At 38.2% G+C, this 20,308-nt stretch overlaps 1 protein-coding gene across 1 annotated transcript in view; it reads right to left on the minus strand.

Moving 5' to 3' along the window:
* RECK (reversion-inducing-cysteine-rich protein with kazal motifs) overlaps nt 1–20,026 on the minus strand; it is an 86,713-nt gene extending 66,687 nt beyond the window's left edge. Inside the window, exons 1-2 of the mRNA XM_012657212.1 lie at nt 19,840–20,026; nt 4,400–4,458 (exon numbers count right to left, since the gene is read on the minus strand). Coding sequence (XP_012512666.1) covers nt 4,400–4,458; nt 19,840–19,939 — 159 coding nt within the window. The 5' untranslated portion in view covers nt 19,940–20,026. The remainder of the gene's footprint in view (nt 1–4,399; nt 4,459–19,839) is intronic.
* Between the last annotated feature and the right edge of the window lie 282 nt (nt 20,027–20,308).

Here is a 20,308-nt window from a genome sequence, read left to right on the forward strand (position 1 = left end):
ACCATGCCCGGCTAATTTTTTCTATATATTTTTAGTTGTCCGATTAATTTCTTTCTAATTTTAGTAGAGACGGGGTCTCACTCTTGCTCAGGGTGCTCTCCAACTCCTGAGCTCAAACAATCCGCCCATCTCGGCCTCCCAGAGTGCTAGGATTACAGGCGTGAGCCACTGCGCCTGGCCTACTTGAAGTTTCTTGAATGTGGCCTTATTTGATTACAGTTAAATTAATGTGGCCTTCCAACATGAAAAGGTTCCCCACCCCTGGTTTACACTATGGGAAACTTGACAGGATAGATGACCAAATTTATTCATCAAATAAACTGCAAGGAGAAACCTACAGATTAAAAGATATTTAAAAGACATATAATCAATTGCAATGTATATATCTCATTTGGATCCTGATAGAAACTAAAAAAAAAACCTTATGAAATAATTAATAAATTTGAATAATAATTAGATATTTGAGTATTATATTTTTCAAGGAAGTGATAATGGTATTGTAGTTATGTTTGCTTTTTTAAAAAATGAGTTCTTATAATTTATAGATCCAAATTGAAAATTTGTGGATTAAATAGCATGACAATTGAGGTTTGCTTCAATATAAATTTGCCTCAGTATAATGGGGGGAGTACAGGTGGGTATAAATGAAACATAACTGGTCATGAGTTAATGCTGAAGCCAAACATGGGGGCTTATTATACTTTTATCTCTGCCTTTATATATATTTAAAATTTTCCATTATAAAAAGATAAAAGGAAGTGTAAAAGAAAAAATAAATGGTTAAAGAAACACAACAATGAAAGACAAGAAAGAATAAAAAAGACAGAAAGAAAGAAAGAAGCATATGACATTGCTAGTGGAATGGGAAGAAACATAGAGAAGGCTATGTTCTCGCTCATCCCTTCCTCCTTCAACTCCATCTTCCCTCAAAAACACAAAAACAAAGCCAAACAAACAAACAAACAAAAAGCAAAACACCTATAAGAGCATTTGAAACAGGTTAGAACAATGGAAAGAACATGGAACCAAGAGCTGGAAATAATATACTCTGAGTAACTTTGGGCAATCTACTTGGCTTTATAGGAGGCAATTATACCCTGGTGGTTTATGGACTTTGTAATCAGACAAATTGAGTCTGAGTTCCTGCTCCTCAAGTCACTGGTTTGAGGGCCTTGGTAAGTTACTTAGCTTTTCTGTATCTCAATTTCTTTACCTATAAAATGCAGATAATGACATTAACTCCCTCAATGGCTTGGTATAAGAATTAAATGAAACAATGCCCATAAAGGGGTATAGTACAGAGCCTGGCATGTAGGGAAAAAAATAAAATAAAATTTAGTTCCCAGGTTCTAGTTTTCTGAATAGCAATTAAGCAAAATTAAGTTAGATAATCTATCAGGTCCCTTCTGTCTCTAAAATTATGATTCTATAGAGTAGAATGAATTAAACTGATAAACATATACTTATTAGAAATACATTTACCTTAAAGAACCAGCGTGTACTGTACACACTTTCAGATAATAAGGCAGACATGAATATAAGTAGTCACTTTCTCACTAAACAACTGGTAATCACAAAGAAAGATGAATGCTTATTCAGAATATATACTAGTATATATGCTGTGATTACACAAATCACTTCAGAGCAAAAAATTTAATAACCAAATTTCTACTCCATTTAAAGCAGAGATAATCAGATCACAGGGTTTACAATCCTAAATTCTGAGAAGTTTTTTTTACCTATACTTATCTCTTCCCTGTCATAACTCATTATTTCCTCTGTCTTCGAACAAATAAAACCCTTTCATCCTGAAACAAATCTTCATTTCCTGTACTGACTTACTGACTTCTCCAACTTTTTCTTTTCATTGAATCCATTTCTTCACCAATCAACTCACAAGCATTCCCTGATCAGCTTCCATGAGCAAGGGCATGAGTACAGCATAGATAAATAAAACACAATCTCTATATTCAAAGAATTCATAATATAATTGTAGTTGGGAAGATATATATAAAAACTGAATATATTTTTGTAAGTCTGAAAAATTACATAATTTAAATGTATATATTTTAAAATTTAAATTCCTGCAGTATGACTTGTAGACCCACCACCCCAGTCAATCTAGAAACATTTATTGAGAATTTTGAATGTTAGGCACTGTTCCAGGCATCAGGGGATTCAGCATAAACAAAGCAATGAAAAGTCCCTCCTCCGGAATATCTCCGCTAACAGGCTTCTTTTTTTTAAACTAAGGGCCTTTGCTCAGATCTCAAATCCCCTGACTTTTCTTTGGCATATGACACTCTTGACAGACTCACTGTAAACTTATTTTGTTTACTATTATAAACCACCAGCCCTGACTTCTTATCTAAATTCTACTTCTAAAAGTTTTAATTCCAGATCTCCAACTGTCTTCACACAGTGGTTTTCACTGACAATTCAACAACTCGCCTTCTCCCCAAACCAAATCTTTTCGCCATCCTCCCACAGTCATCAAGAATCTTACTATTCATCCCAACTTAAAACCTAAATGTCATCAGGATATCATCATGTTTTCACTCCCTACTGCTTGAAGAAATAATGATTCCTTATTCACAATATTTCCTTCCATTTGGAGTGAGCTCTACTAGTTTTAACAGCCCTGGCCTCTCTCCACATCCCTCACTCACTTCTCCTATGACTGGGATGACTGAATTAGCTGACTGTGGAGTTTGGTAGGACAGTGAACATATGTAACCCAGCCCTTACTACTCTTCCTCTAGGAGTAAGTCTAATTCTGTCATTTAGTGTGTGTCTGGAGATAAAAACCACAATCACCATCTGTGTAACCAGTAATAAAAGTAATATTTTCGGAGCTATCTGCCTTATTTCTCAATTTGTTAAGAACTTGGCTGGGGAAGAATGTTCTTTATTAATAGAGTGACTACAGTATTCAATTAATTTGCTAAATTATAGAATCTCTAACATTTCAGATCTTAAAAAATCTGACCTTGCCTGCTGCAGGTGCCTGATTACAAGACACCTCTTAAAAATCATTCAACCTATAGAACATCAGTGGAAAAAGAAAGAGGAAAAAAGGTGGAAAGTCAGGAAAACAGTGCTTCCTAAAGCAGCAGAGCTGCTTTGAAAGCTTCCTTATGGTGACACCATCGAGGGCCATTTTTGCTTTTAAAAGCTATTGTTCTGGCAGTAGATTTTCAGAAAACACAATTTGCAATAGTGATTTGACATGTCTCCAAATCCTCTAGTAGCTATTTAGATGAGCTGAATGACTGTCATGTCTTATAATCAAAGAGTATCTTAGAAAATCTTTCTAGTCCACAGTATTGTGTGAGAGAAGTTATAGTTCCAGTTAGGTAGCTCTCTCAGTTTTAGGACATGATAAAATCTGAGTTATTACTTGAAAACTCCTCTAAAAGATGACTGAGAACATTATTGCTCAAGTGCTTAGGCTATAAATATATGACCAAATGATGAAAGAAATGTAGGACTTTAAGAACAGGTATTGCTCTGTGGAACTGACATAAAAAGGCACAAGAAAAGTTTTTGTTTTTGAGACAGGAGTCTCATCCTGTTGCCTGCCTAGAGTGCCATGGTATAAGCCTAGTTCACAGCAACCTCAAACTCCTGGGCTCAAGCAATTCTCCTGCCTCAGCCTCCCCAGTAGTTGGGACTACAGGCGTGTGCCACCATGCCCGGCTAATTTTTCTATATTTAGTAGAGATGGGGTCTTGCTCTTGCTCAGGCTAGTCTCTAACTCCTGAGGTCAAGCGATCCTCCTGCCTCGGCCTCCCAGAGTGCTAGGATTACAGGAATGAACCACCGCACCGGCTCTCAAGAAAGTTTTAAGAATACTACAATGAATACCCAATGAATACCCACATAGTCTTCACCAAGATTCACCCATTAACTATTAGTTAATATCTAGTCCATATTCCAATTTCACCAATTTATCCAAATATGTCCTCTATAGCAATTTTTTTTCACTCCAGGATCAAATCTAGGAACACACATTGCATTTAGTTGTCATGCCTTTCTAAATTCCTTTAATCTGGACCAGTTTCTTAGCCTATCTTTATTTTTTTTTTTTAGCCTATCTTTATTTTTATAACACTGATATTTTTGAAGAGTACAGGCAGTTGTTTTGAGGAATATCCCTCAATCTGGGTTTGCCCAATTATTTCTTCATAATTCATGTTATGTACTTTTGGCAAGAATCCTTTAAAAGATACTGTGTTCCCAGTGTATCATGTCAGCAGACGCGTCAATTTGTCCCATTACTTACGATGTGAACTATGATCACTTGGTTAAGGTACTGCTGAACAGATTTCTCCAAAATAATTATACTTAATAAACAGTTACATAACTAATAGTCTCTATGATTATTAAGCAAACTTACCTGCTCACATACATCACGGCACATTTGGTTATCCTTTGAATGACTACAACACAATGCACCTAGGGAGAAAAAATAAACATCTGATGTTGTCCCACTGTTAAATAAACAAGGTGACTAAGCTAATTCAGATGGTTACCAAACTGCTTATTCAATACGTTATTCTCATCATTCATTTTAACTCAACAAATCTTTCCTAAGCAGCTAATGCAAGTCAAGGACAGTGTTAGGTTTGAGGACATGGTCCCTGTTCTCATGAAGCTTGCAGACTAATAGGGGAGACTGTCATGTAATAATAACAATAGCTACTATTTATTGTGCGCTTTCTATGTGCCAGAATTCTACTAAATTTGTTTCATGCATTGCCTTATTCAATCCTTACAATTACCCTATGGACTTGAGACTATTATTATACCCATAACAAAAAAAAAATATAGCGAATTTTGTTTTGGACACGTGAACTTGAGGTTCCCATAGGACATCCAGAAGGAAATTCCAGGAAAGTCAGAAATTTAAGCCTGGAGTATAGGTAAATCCAAGCCTAAAGATCCAGATTTGGAAGTTATCAGCATAAAGGAGGTATATGGAAATGAATGACATTGCCTACAGAGAGTTTCTAGTGAGAAGTGAACATAGCATCAGACTCTAAAGAATAGTAACATCTGAGACATGGAAAGACAGAAAAAGAGATTGCGATGGAACAGTCAGAAGGGTAGGTCAGCTACAAAAGTGGCATCACAGGAGAGGAAGTAGTTAGTGTCCTGTGCCACAGGAGTGAAGTTAGACCGAATACTGAAAAAAGAAAATGAGTTTACTTATTAGAAGGCCACTTGGGAGCTTCACAAGTACTTTCTGTGAAGCTGATAGAAGTGAATGATACTAAAGAGTAAACTAGAGGTGAGGAAGTATAGACAGCAAATAAAGACTCTCAAGAAGTCTGGCAGTCATGGGAGGGGAAAAGGAGTGGTAGTTACAGGAGGATGCAGGGTCACAGGAAGATTTTTTGCCCCCTTTTTTGGAGTGGGAAAGACTTGAGAGCTCCTTTACAGACAGAAGAGCTAATGCTCTTCTGATAGAACAATGTCTCAAGAGGAGTCCAAAGATGATAAAATTAAGTATACATGAGAAGGCACTATCCTGGAAAGAAGCAGGGAATAACTTCTTCCTTCAAGATATTTATTATGAGCAGCTTATTAAGTACTAGGCATTGATTCATTCATTCAATAATCATGAGTCTCTATCTCCATGGCAATTACATTAAGGAGACAGATATGTATGTGTGTATGTACATACGCACATACATATTAAGAGAGCAAGAGAGGTGGGATGGTGATAAACACTGTGGCAAAAATAAAGCAGGGTAAAGAGTAAGAAGCATGTGTGTATGGGAGCGGGTGGGTATTTTACAGGCCAGGCTAGGAGAGCTTCACTGAAAAGATGACACTTAAGCAGAGACCTTAAAGGAAGTGAGGGAACAAACTATATTGAGTTTTCAAAACAGAGGGAACAGCAAGTGCAAAGTTTCTGTTGTGTTCAAAGAATAGCAAGAGGAGTGGCTAGAAAAGAATGACTGAAAGGGAGAGTAACACATTAATATCAGAGAGGGGTACTATTAATAGATCATACGGGTCTCTATAGGCCATTGTAAGGACTTTGGTTTTTATTCTGAGAAGGATGGAAAACCACTGAAGGGCTTTGAGTGGGATGCCATCATCTGAACAATACTTGAAAAGGACGACCCTGGTTCCTGTGTTAAAAATATCCTACCTAGGAGTAAGGGAGGAAACATCACTAGGCTGCTGCAGTAGTGCTGATAAGAGATTATAGTGTCTTGGACTAGGGTGGTAGCAGTGCAGGTATTATTAAGTAGTCAGAATCTGGATATATTATGAATATAAAGCTGACAGAATATGCTATTGGGTTGGATGTAGAATACAGAAGAAAAAGAATCAAGTATGACTCTAAGGTTTTTGTTCCAAAGAAGTGGGAAGATAGAAATACCTGGAAATAACATTAACTGAAATGGAAAAGACTAGGGAAGGAGAAGATTTCAGAGGGAAAGGAGATGGCCAGAAATCCAGTTTTATATATAATTTTGATATGCCCATTAGATATCTAAATGGATATATTGAGTAGGCAGTTAGATACGTGAGTTCAGGAGAATACTCTAAAATGGAGATGTAAATTTGGGTTTCACCCTATGTAGATGACATTTAAAGCCATGACAGCATATGAGATGACAGCATTTAAGAGGGAAGAGATCTGAGGACTGAGCTGCATTCCATCCTTTAGATATGGGGGGAGAGTGGCCAACTAAGGGAAGGAATGGTGTCCAAATGTGAAGTAAATAAAATATTTCAAGGAGGAGATATTAACTGTGTTGGATACTGCTGTCGAGTAATGAGGATTTCAAATTGATCACAGTATTTACAATGTGAAGGATATTGATGACAACCTTAAGTAAGTGTTACCAATGTGAAATGATGAGGGCAAAAGCCTGGCTGTAGTGAGTTCAAGAGAGAATTCAAGAGAAGCATATACAGACAATTCTTTTGAAGAGTTCTACTTTTGAGGAGTAGCAGAGTATCGTACAATAAAGAATTTGACTGAAAAAAAAAAAAAAAGAAAGAATTTGACTGGCTGTTCTCCCTGGTTCCTGGGAGGGAGACTCTAAATCCATGGAATTTCCTGAGTAACGGAGTATCTGTTATGCTAATGAGATGACCTAGATAGTTTCAGGATGGGGGCTGGCAATACCAGAAAGACCAGCCATATGTTTAGAGGGTTGGGGCTTTGAGCCACATGATATCAACCTGACCTCCCAAACTCCAATGGGGAGAAGGAGACTGGAAATTGAGTTCAACCACATGATGAATAATTCAACCAATCATGCCTATGTAATGAAATCCCAATAAAAACTCTGGACACAGAGACTCAGTGGAGCTTTCCTGGTTGGCAAACACACTGATGTACTTTGAAGATGATGCACCCTGATTTCATAAGAAGAGAGCACAGAAGTTCTGCATTCCCCACTAGGCCTACCCCTATGAGTCTCTTTATTTGTCTGGTCCTCCAGAATTGTATCCTTTATAATAAAACCATAATTTTAAGTATAGGGCTTCCCTGAGTTCTGTGAGTGTTTCTAGTAAATTATCAAACATGAGGGGTCACAGAAAACTTGGATTTATAGCCAGTTGGTCAAAATTATGGGTGGCTTGGGACTCCTGAAGTGAAGTTGGTATCTGGAGTAAGGGCAGTCTTGTTGGCGACCATGTCCTTTAACTTGTGGGATCTGTGCTAACTCTGGGTGATCAGAGGCAGAACTGAATTACAGCATACCCAGGTGGAGGTGAAACAGAATATAAAGAAATTAGGTAGTTCCTGAAAGGGGATGTAGGTTCAAGTAGAGGCATTGTATTTAGGGATAAGGATACAATAGTGAACAAAAGTTATGTTCTCTGACTTCATCCAGGTTACAGTCTGGTGGGAGGACAACATCTAGACTAGAGGAAAGGATTTAAGGACATTGATAAATTAAGAGGGAAGCTGGCAACACCTATTTTCTCAGTGAAACAGAGATTAAGTCTGAAAATAAATAGAGTTGGGGGCTTGAGCTGAAAATGTAGATATCTGAAAGTTACTCTAGAGACTAGAGAAAAGAAACAGCTATGAATGTTTCTCAAACCTGTGTTCAAAGGAACACTCTTTCATGAACTGTTAATATCTATACCTCAACAGAAAATGTTTTATGCTTAAATAAATTGGAAAATGAAGGATTAAACAAAGTTAAACAGATTTCTTTGCTGAAGTACCTCATGAAGCCATTAATACATTAATGTGCATTATTAATTTGCTAAAAAGGGACCTACTATACAGATTTCTCAGAGCACAGAATACTTTTTTCATGCCACTTATTAACATTTCCGAATGCCAGTTTGAGAAACATCAAATTAGAGAAAAGGAAGAAGGCTGCCAAGAAGCATTATGGGTCCAGAAGAATTCATAAATTGGCTATAGATAATCAGCAGAGGCATGTAACTATTTTAGAGTATAGAAGACTAGAAAGAGGATACAGCTGGAATGATCAGAGGCTGTCTAGGACTGGTAAACCAAAAGACACAAAGAAGTGAAATATTATATTTCAGGCAGCTGTATCTGTTAAATGGTTTAAAATGCATATTTTTATATTATATATATTTAACCTATATATGAATGTGCATGTGTGTGTCTCTCTCTATATACATGCAACATAATCCTCTCTTCCAACGAAATGTAAGCAGGGCTTTTTTGATTGAAAGTAGGAGGACTGATATTGGGGAGAAATGAATGAATAAACAAATAAATAAAACAAGTCTTTTTTAGCTCTTACCAACAAGGCTTCTAAGTTCGAAACTAGAAAGCGTTTCTTCATAAAACAATGATGTCAGGGAAGCCCTAGCCATATTTAGACAAGAGAAAGAAATAGAGGCATCCAAATTGGAAAGGAGGAAGTCAAATTGTCCCTGCATGCAGATGACATGATCTTATATCTAGAAAAATCTGAAAACTCTACCAAAAAACTCTTGGAACTGATAAATGAATTCTGTAAAGTTGCAGGATGCAAAATTAATATACAAAAACCAACAGTGTTTCTATACATGAATAATGATCTAGGTGAAAAAGAAATCAAGAAGGCAATCCCACTTAAAATAGCTACCAAAAAAATAAAATACCGAGGAATAAATTTAAACAAGGAGGTGAAAGACCTCTATAAGGAGAGCTACAAAACACTAATGAAAGAAATTGAAGAAGATACAAACAAATAGAAAAACATCTCATGCTCATGGATTGGAAGAATTAATTTTGTTAAAATGACAATATCACCCAAAACAATTTATAGATTCAATGTAATCCATATCAAATGACATTCTTCACAGAAACAGAAAAAATAATCCTAAAATGCGTAAGGAACTACAAAGACCCTGAATAGCCAAAGCAATCTTGAGCAAAAAGAAAAAGCTGGAGGTATCACACTACCAGACTTCAAAATATACTACAAAGCTGCGTAACTGAAACAGCACGGTATTGGCATAAAAACAGACACACAGACCAATGGAACAGAATAGAGAACCCAGAAATTAATCCACACATCTACAGCCACTGATTTTAGACAAAGTTGCTAAGAACACTCACTGGGAAAAGGGCGGTCTCTTTAATAAATGGTGCTGGGAAAACTGGATATCCATATGCAAAAGAATGAAACTTGACCCTCATCTTTCACTCCATACAAAAATCAACTCAAAATGGGCCCAATATCTAAATATAAAACCTGAAGTGATAAAACCAGTGGAATAAAACATAGGGGAACACTTCAGGACATGGGCTTAGGAAAAGATCTTATGAATAAGACCTTAAAAGCACAGGCAACAAAACCAAACATAGACAAATGTGATTATATCAAACTAAAAAGCTTCTGCACAGCAAAGGAAACAATCAACAGAGTGAAAAGACAACCTACAGAATGGGAGAAAATATTTGCAAACTACTCATCTGACAGGGGGTTAATATTCAGAATATACAAGGAACTCAAACATTTCAACAGCAAAAAAAAAAAAAAATCCAATTAAAAAGACATTTCTCAAAAGAAGACATACAAATGGCCAATAAATATATGAAAAAAAGCTCAACATCACTAATCATCAGGGAAACGCAAATCAAAACCACAATGAGGTATCATCTCACCCCAGTTAGGATGGCTATTATCAAAAAGATAAAAATAACAAATGCTGGTGACGAGGTGGAAAAAAGAGAACTCTTAAACATTGTTAGTGGGAATGTAAACTAGTATAGCCATATAGAGACCAGTATGGAGGTTCCTCAAAAAACTACAAATAGAACTACCATATGATCCAGTAATCCTACTACTGGGAATTTAACCTAAAGAAAGGAAATAATTATATTAAAGAGACATCTGCACCCCCCTGTTTATTGCAGCACCATTCACAATAGCCAAGATATGGAAGCAACCCAAGTGTCCAACAACAGATGAATGAATAAAGAAAATGTGGTATATATACACAATGGAATACTATTCAGCCACAAAAAGAATGAAATCCCATCACTCGTGGCAACATGGTTAGAACTGGAAGACGTTAGGTTAAGTGAAATAAACCAGGAATAGAAAGTTAAACATCACATGTTCTCACACGTGGAAGCTAAAAAATGTTGATCTCATAGAAGTAAAAAGTAGAATAGAGGATACTAGGGACTGGAAAAGGTAGAGGGAAGGGAGGGATAGGTAGAGATTTGTTAAAGGAAACAAAACTACAGCTAGATAGGAGGAATCAGTTCTAGTGTTCTGTGCTACTGTAGGATGAATATAGTTAATAATATATCATACAGTTTCAAATAGCTAGAAGGAGGATGTTGAATGTTCCCAACTAAAAAAAAAAAGTTTCGGGGGGGGGCAAGGGCAACATACGTAACCTAAACATCTGTACCCCCATAATATCCCGAAAAAAAAAGTTTGAGATCATGAATATGCTCACTACCCTGATCTGATCATTAGACATTTTATGTACTGAAATGTCACTATGTGTCCCATGAATACATACAAATATTATTTGTTAATTTTAAAAGATGAAAAAATAAAACAATGACAGGGTCTATGATATTATTGGCATATTACTATAGTTTGGTTTCATAAAAGACTGTTAAAGGGCTGGCTTTCTAATACTTTCTAAGGAAAAGGAGGTCTTGAAGTTCTAAATATTTGACTTAAAAAATTCTGAAGAACGTATAAAAATTTCACTAAGTTTCATAAGAAAAAAAACGTACCTCGATTGTAAAGCTGCAGTTACTTTCTATGAAGCACTAACACAAGGGAGGACCCAAGCACTCATGTGGCTTTCTCACAACAGTGCAATGCCATACCAAGCTACTCCCATTTCCTAAGACTTTGCTATGTCCCCAGCCTCATCAGAATGGGAGATCAGGCAGGAAAAAAATGCTGTCCTGTGTGATACTGATGTTCTCTTCTGAAGTGCTCTAGAAGTTGGTGCTTTCTACTATCCTCTAACACTGCAGTCCCCAACCCCATGGTACCAGTCTGTGGCCTGTTAGGGACTGGGCTGCAGAGCTCCACAGCCCACCCCCAACCCCCAGTATGTGGAAAATTGCCTTCCATGAAATTTAGGAAGGTGGGGTGGGGGGGCTCTGTGTGTGCACAGCAGGAGATGAGCAGCAGGTGAGCCAATGAAGCTGATCTATACAGCAGCTCCCCATCCTTGCATCACCACCTGAGCTCCACCTTCCCCCCCTCCCGCCCCTTGTCCATGGAAATATTGTCTTCCACAAAACCAGCCCTTGGCACCAAAAAGGTTGGGGACCACTGCAGAGGTCAAATGAGAGCATAAAATCCAGCTGATCACGAGCAAAGAAAACTCAGGATAACATATGGTCCCAATAAACAAAAAGGCTTAACAAAAAGTAAACTATCAGGAGTCTGATTTTGGCCTAGGGATTTTTGAAAAATAGTTTCTTGGAGCAAAGGTCTATTTAGAACAGTAATACAAAATGTATTGTAATTAAAACACCACGACCAACAGAAAGTTTTATTAAAAATATAAATATAAAAGCCTACTTTTATCTATTTAATTGTGAAGGCCAAATTTATAGGGGAGTGACCCCCACAGTTAAAATTTTACTATAATTCTTTTTTTCATTAAAAAAACCCTAAAAAATTTAGAAAATAATAAGAAAATAAAATTATGTATACTCCAACTGTCCTGCCACAACCTCTGTTGACATTTTGGCATATTTTCCTTCTAGTCTTTCCAAAAGCCTTTTTGATATTTCTGACAAAATGGAATGAAAGAGGGCAGCCTGGAGTCTTCTGGTAATAACCCCTTTCTCCCTCCCAACCAAGCATTCCTCTCTAATAGCAGATGTCCTCCCTTGACAGAACTGCCACCCGCCATGAACAGGCTAGGGGAGCTCTGCTCCATCATATTTTCCACACCCTATTTTTAACCTTAGCCATTATTGTATTAATATATATTTTTCTTCCTTTGAAACAATAAAATTTATTAGAACATTGCATATTTTTCAAGAAATAAATGTCTACAGATAGACATCAATTCAAATGCCTTGTTAAGAAGGAGGGAAGAATTCAAATGAAATTAATGTGGCAATTACAGGCCTTTATCTTTTTTAGAGCAACTACAATGGATTAATTGGGTCATTCAACTATTATTACACTACAAAAAAACTCCCCGAGGCGTAATGTTTTCTATAAGAGAAGACAAGGAATTCTAGAAATACTTTGGTTTTATAATTTGATCCTAATATGTTCTTTAAGAATAATAATTTATATAAACTGGCTCACGTCTCAGGGAAAAAAAGAATAATAATTCAAAACTGCTTATTCTCATAAAATGGAATTGAACAGATAAAGGTAAAACAGTTCAAAATAAAACTTGATATTGACATGAAAGTAAAAAATTATCCTCATTAAAAACATTAGGATGAGTGTCATATCTTGCATTCTTATTCCAAGAGTCTGTGATTATAAAATTAATAAAAACCAAAGATTGATTACTAAAGGCCACATTTTTGGATTTAAGAAGGTATTAGTGTAGCCTGAAAATATGCAAGCAGAATTATCCAATAATTAGAAACATCAAGGTTTGGCTGCTGGTTTTGGCCACATGTGTACTAAAGATAGGCAAGTAAGCAGGAAGCACATGCTTCAGCCACATGCAGAAAAATGCAGCTTCTAAAGCCAACTAGCATTTAAAAAAACAAATACACACCCTAATCTAAAAATAAGAAATATTCATAGAATTATAGGATTTTTGAAGTTGAAAGGGATTTTGCCACAGAAACCTCCCAAAAGCTATAATTCAATTTGGTTAATGAAAAGCTATTCTTGTTTTCTTCTCTAAAAATAATAAAGATTCTCTCTAATTAATGTCTTTCTAAACAACAACTAAAGCAGAATATGTATCTGTGTGTGTGTGTGTGTGTGTGTGTGTGTGTATGTGTGTGTGTACATATATATCCTATACTATTGAGGAGAAAAAACTAAATTTGAGCTGATACTGGAAAAAGGTCATTCTGTGTTTTTTTTTTGTTTGTTTTTTGTTTTTGAGACAGCGTCTGGCTCTGTTGCCCGGGCTAGAGTGCCGTGGCGTCAGCCTAGCTCACAGCAACCTCAAACTCCCGGGCTCGAGCGATCCTCATGCCTCAGCCTCCCAAGTAGCTGGGACTATAGGTGCACGCCAGCACACCCAGCTAATTTTTCTGTTTTTCGTAGAGATGGGATCTCACTAGTGTTCAGGCTGGTCTCGAACTCCTGACCTTGAGCGATCCACCTGCCTCGGCCTCCCAGAGTGCTAGGATTACAGGTGTGAGCCACCGCGCCTGGCCGGAAAAAGGTCATTCTAAATAAAAAAGATACATTAATTTAAAAATCTGGTCTTATTATTTATGTGAAATCTTACTTTTAATCAAATTTTTATTTTCAAAACAACTTGGAAAATGACAATCACTTTAAAAACATTTAAATGACAACTGCAACTTTAATGTATAAATACATTCATGCAATTGTCACATTTATCCCTTTAAAAATATACATGTGTATATATCTATATAAAATACATAGTCAGCCAAAAAAGAGCCAAACAGTAAAATGATTACCCATATATCTACCACTTGCATTTAACATTGCTGACATCTTGTCATACTGCTCTGTCTATATGTATGTACGGATATATATATATTTTTGGGGTTCTTCTGAAATCATTTGCAAGTTACAGGTATCCTTCTCCATTGCTTGCCTTATATTGTACTGCTGTAGCAGCCAATTATATTCATCCATTCTAGTACCAATATGACTGCCAGATTACTTTTTTTTTTTTTTTTGAGACAGAGTCTCACTCCGTTGCCCGGGCTAGAGTGCTGTGGCATCAGCCTAGCTCACAGCAACCTCAAACTCCTGGGCTCAAGTAATCCTTCTGCCTCAGCCTCCCAAGTAGCTGGGACTACAGGCATGCGCCACCATGCCCGGCTAATTTTTCCTATATATTTTTAGTTGTCCAGATAATTTCTTTCTATTTTTAGTGGAGACGGGGTCTCACTCTTGCTGAGGCTGGTCTCGAACTCCTGACCTTGAGGGATCCATCCGCCTTGGCCTCCCAGAGTGCTAGGATTACAGGCGTGAGCCACCGCACCCGGCCCCAGATTATTTTTAACAGACCTTTTATGATGTCACTCTTCTAATCAAGGGCCTACAATAGCTTCTTGCTATTCTAATTCCGAATTTTCTAAGTCTTTCTCTAGCTTTCCCTTTCCTAAACTTCCATTACTTTTAGCAAGGAAAATCAACATTTGCCTGGAACACAGCCCTCTGTCTGAAATGCTTGGTGTCCCCCTCCTAATTACTTAAATTCCAAACTTATTTCAAGATTTAAATCCCATCTCAACTCTTAGTAAGGCTTTCTTCTCCAACAACTCTAGGCCATATTGATTTTTCTAGTTATTTAAGACCCTACTATTCTAGTGAGAACTGGCAACTTAAATACTTAATTCTTCCTAATCATTTCATATGATTTCTTTTGGTATCTCCAGATTGACTGTAAGCTTCTTTGGACACTTAACACAGTGCTCAGCTCAAAAAATTTTATTCATTGATTAATAAATAATAATGCCTTTTTAACAGGAAAAAAGTACACAAAGTTTTATTTCTCTCACTGTACTACCTAAGTACCACATTTCATATGGTAACTCACCCATAATTTAGCAAACATCATATGATTCTTTTTGGCTTAGGTCAAAAGATAAATTGGGCCAAATCATATACTCAGGTGAAACATAAGCAAACAGCCTGTTGGTGGTGGGCTTTGCAGCTATAAGGTCAAGAAAAGTTGGAGCTTGGGAAGTTAAAGTTTTATGGAAGTGTGGAAACCATGAGCAAAAAGAGGAAGACAAAAATGCAAAGATGCACAGAGAGAAGTCATGAGAGATCAGAGAGAGACTGTCTTCTAAAAGCAATTTTGGTTCTTAGCAACTTTCCAGTCCCTGAGGTAGAGTGTGCTGAATTTCCTACCCTTGGATTTCTATGTGATTTCCTGTTAGATGCTGCATAACTAGCCCCCTAATGCCAAGATATCTTATTTCTGTTCCTTGGGGTCAAAAGTGCCTTAACCCAGACAGGCATCATTTTGAAATAACTGAAGCAAATGACTCTTCTGAAGTTCTCTCCCAGATGCTAACAGTCTTGGACAATTGCCCACCCCACTCTGTGCTGCAGGGCTCCCATCTCTAAACAAAGAATCTAAAAGTATGGCTCCCAATGGTATATCCCATGGTCAAAATGCATCTCTTAATACTACACTTTTCTTGTAGTCTTGTTCATGTTATCTGTGTGCTTTACAGCATCCACCATGTTATGTGTCATATACTTGATGAAATCACATGACTTTTCCTCAAATATATTCTTCAGATTTAGGATAGAAACATATATGTACTAATATAACCATGTAATAGTAGCAATGTAGATATTATATATTTTTTGGTGATATTGCATGTCTGAATTTCCCACTAAACTGTAAGCCCATGAAAACAGAGACCATGTCTATTTTTGCTTACCACTTTATACCTCTGCCTATCACAATGCCTAGCACTATTAACAGCTTAATATATGCCAAATGGATTACTCACAGGTATGAAATTTAGCTTCGTAAGCAATGCATCTGGGGCAATTATTACTAATATTCATCTTAAACATATACAAAAATGGAACGTTTGGTTCTCTCCTTGCTTCACCTGCCAACACTCCTCCAACCTGTTCCTCCCCCATATTCCCTATTTAGTAGTAAATGCCATCAATTTTTATTAAATTGCTCAAGATAAAAAAAACTATGAGTAATCCTTAATTCCTTCTTTCTTCACTTCCCAGATCCAATCCACCAGCAACATACTTTGAATATCTACTCTTCTGTCTCCACCACCATTCTAACTCTTGAGTCACCATTATCTCCTGCTTGGATTACTGCAATGCCCTGCTAGTCAACCTGCTTTTACTCTTACCCCACCATAATAATTTTTTTTCCCATTCAACAGCAAGTGATCCAAAATATAAATCAAATCATACCACTCTTATTTAGAATTCTATTGGTTTCTACCTGGGCACAGGATAAAATCTACAATACTTATGTGGTTTCTTACAAGGCTCAGTACCATCTAGCCCTAGCCCATTCTCTCATTCACTATGTTCCAACCACATAGCTCTTCTGTTCCTTATACTTTAAGGCCTCTGCACTTCCTGGACCCCATCTGTCTCTCATAAGGATAGCACTTTATCAGGTTTCAGATCTCTGTTCAAAACTTTATCTTTTCAAAGAGGCCACTCTTGTTAACTTTATATGAAGAACCATTCCCCCTCCATTCACAAAATTGTTACATACGGTTTAGTTCCTTCATAGCATACTTACCATAGCCAGAAATCATTTTATTTAACTATATATTATCTATCTCCCTTCTCTTAGAATGTAAGCAGCTCTGCACCTAGAACAGTGACTGACATATAGTAATTACTCAGTATTTTTTGGATAAACAAATTCCATGGTATCTGTTTTGTTCTTTTAAAAACTGTATTTATAGTATATAAAAACCACCTCCCTGACATCTTCCCACTTTCTTCTATAAGTGGTATACAATGAAAAATATGACTAATGAAAGATTGCTTAAATCTATGGATGCAAGATTGAAACTTTTAGTGGCATACCAGAATAAACTTATATCTGATCTATCACCAATCCTAGCTCTTTCTACAATATGGGCCAAGATACTTCTTTGGGAAGAGAATCTGCTTCTTATTACTTTCATAGGCGTTTGACTTTTCTAACTTAAAATTCATTACATTCTTTGTCAGGATTCTAGACTTACTATTACATAATGCCTTAAATGTCAACTTGTTGAAACCTGGCCCTTAATATTACGTCTTTCCCTCTTTTGTACTATTACAAAACATCTTAAATAGAAACAGCTATTATCAGGTCCCATGAAACACAGATCCTGAGACTGCAAGAAAGGGTCCCTTCTCACCCTCCAAAGAAATAATCATTGAGCAAGTCGTATCACTCTTTCCCCGCCATCCCCCAGGAATAGGAATAGTCAGGGCAGATAAGACTTAAAATGCTGTATAGTAGGCAGACTCAGTGACCTGCAAAACCTTATAATAGAGGAGACAGATGTCCCTAACCTTGGATGGGGTTAAAGAAAGGGGAAAGAAGACTGTCTGAGCAGGAATACAAGCCAGGCTTTCATTAAAATACAATTTTATATTGTGTTTTCAACTTCTGTTTAAGATTGAAGAACATTTTCTGTACTTTCTATAAATCCACAGTGGAAGCCTTTGTCCATTATATTACTCAATGTCCTTTATGTAAGGAACCAGGCAATACATGCTTCCTGGAATTTAGTACAAGAAACAAGTCTCACTTTCAGATCAAAATTGGAATTTTTTTTATCAAACAATGCAAACTATATGTTGTCATGGACTTTTAGAGCTGGAAGGGCCATTAGAAATCAACTAGTCTAGCATTTTCTAAAGTGTGGTTTAGATGTTATGAAGAAAAAAAAGTTTTATGAGCAAACAAGTATCTTTCTTTCTATAACAATTTTGTTGAGATATAATTCACATATCATGAAATTCACCCTTTTAAAGTGTACAATCCAGTTGCTTTTAGTATGTTTACAGAGTTGTGCAACCATCACCACTATCCAATTTTAGAACATTTTCATTACCCCATAATGAAACTTAATACCCCATTAGCAGTCATTCCCTATTCCCCCAGAAAACAAGTTTTGTTTTAGCCATAGGAATCCTTGGACCCTTTACCGTGAATCTAACATGTTTTGTGAATTTAGAAGACAGGGTATGATGCGCAGTGTCTCCCTAACATATTTAATAGCTAACATTTCAGTGCTTACTATGCTAAATGCTGTACACATATAACCTTGATTTTCACAATAAAAATCTACAAGGTACCATATATATTAAGTGTGGATAATAGAGCACAAAAAGATTAATGCTAAGTAAGTTGCTCAAGTGTTCTTAACCACTCCACTCTATCTCCCACAGAACTGACTAGTTGTGGGAGGAGAATGAACAACTAGTATTCTATGGGCCATAACTTTGTAAGTGCTTTTTAGTTCAACTTCTTTTATTTTAACAGTGAGAAAAATGGGGCCCATAAAAGTAATCTGATTTAGCCAAGAAAACGCAGCATTTTCTCTCTTCTTTTCCTTTGGATTCTGGGCTAATTTACAGCTAAATTTAGAACCCAAATACAGTTAACTATCTTATCCCAGGTTCCTGACACAGGTTCTCTCCCTTCTTTAAATGTCTTTCTTTTTTAATCTTTATTTTGACATTGTAAACTACCTTAAGATTTTGTAGGGACTGACTTAAAACCTCGTTGGGATTGACTTTGCTTTCTTTAGGCGTCCTTCTCTGAACGCAATGCACTTCACCACTTTTGCGTGTACAAATCCCAACTATCTTGTAATGTCTAGTACAGATAAGGAGAATTACTCAATTTTTCTCTCATCCTAGGTGGATGTCATCACGCTCTCGTGCTCTCTTTCTCTCTCTCTCTCTCTCTCTCTGTGTACCAATACATAGCCCTTCATCTTCTCTGGACACTTCTGCCTTGAATTCGAGTTACTTCAAGCTCCTGTTGTATCCCACGTCCTAGCCAGAGAGCTCCTGGAGGGCAGACGTCAGCGTCAACTCCGAAAGCCCAGAAACTGGGGGACAATCAATAAGCAATAAACAGTTTCCTATCTACCTTTGGTTTAATTTCTCTAAAGCAAGAATAAAACTTCTCAAGCCTGCCAGCCCCCAGAGGGCAGGGTTTACTCACTTACAACGTCTCCCGCCAGAGCCCAGCCCTACCTCTGACATACGGTGCACCCACCAGGCAGACCGTGGAGACCATCAGGGCTCACCGCCAAAGTCGGCACTTCTGAACCAAGTGAGGGTCAAGGAACAAGTAACAATAACTAGCGGGGGCGACGGTAAGGCGGCTGCACATCCGAAATCCCATCCAACCCTCGCGACGATCCTGAGCGAAGGCATTTTATCTTTTTCTGACAGGGACTTGAGCCAGGCCAGGGGGTCAAGGCCGAGCAGGGGGCCCATGTCGGAAAGTGACAGAGCAAGGCCTCGAACCCGGGTCACCGCTCCCAGGTCAGAAGATATTCGCGGCGGAAAGAGGTCCACACTCGCCCCGCCTCAGCACCCCTCTCCGGACTGCTGAGACCTCCGGACACGGGGTCACCGGCCGTGGGCTGGGTCTGGGGGTCGCGCGCACCCCCACCCCCTGTCCCGCGCCATCTTGGAGCGCTGAGGCGACCGCTCCAGACTACCCCGAACCGCTGCTCCAGAGGTTACTCACCCGCGCTGCCCGGGGCCAGGCCCCCTGCCACCTCCGCGACCTCCGCCATGGCCAGCATAAGCAGCAGCGCGCCTCGCAGGGAGGCCCGGACCTTCGCCATGTCCCGGCCGGGCGGGTCCGGAGCCGCGGGATGCTCGGACCCAGCCGGGCCGCCGCAGCTGCTGCAGCCGCTCGCGCAAGGCTCCGCCCCCGGCACCCCGGCCCTTTGGTGATTGGCTGCGGCACGCTAAAGCCCCGCCCCCTGTTCCGTAAAGTTTCCAAAACCTACCGGGGGCGGGAACGTGCCCCTTACCCAGGCTCTTTGTTATGGCTCAGCTGTGTAGGCTTCTGTCACAGAGTCCACCAGCCAGCGTTCTCCAAGAGTGGAGTCAGAGGATGTCAGAGCTGGAAAGGTCCTTAGAACGCCTCTGCCACCTCCCGAGGTTTACATGTGGAGCCACTGAAGCTGACGGAGGAGTCTGACCTGCTT

Source organism: Propithecus coquereli, unplaced genomic scaffold, assembly GCF_000956105.1.
Source record: "Propithecus coquereli isolate 6110/MARCELLA unplaced genomic scaffold, Pcoq_1.0 Scaffold114, whole genome shotgun sequence".
Classification (NCBI taxonomy): Eukaryota; Metazoa; Chordata; class Mammalia; order Primates; family Indriidae; genus Propithecus; species Propithecus coquereli.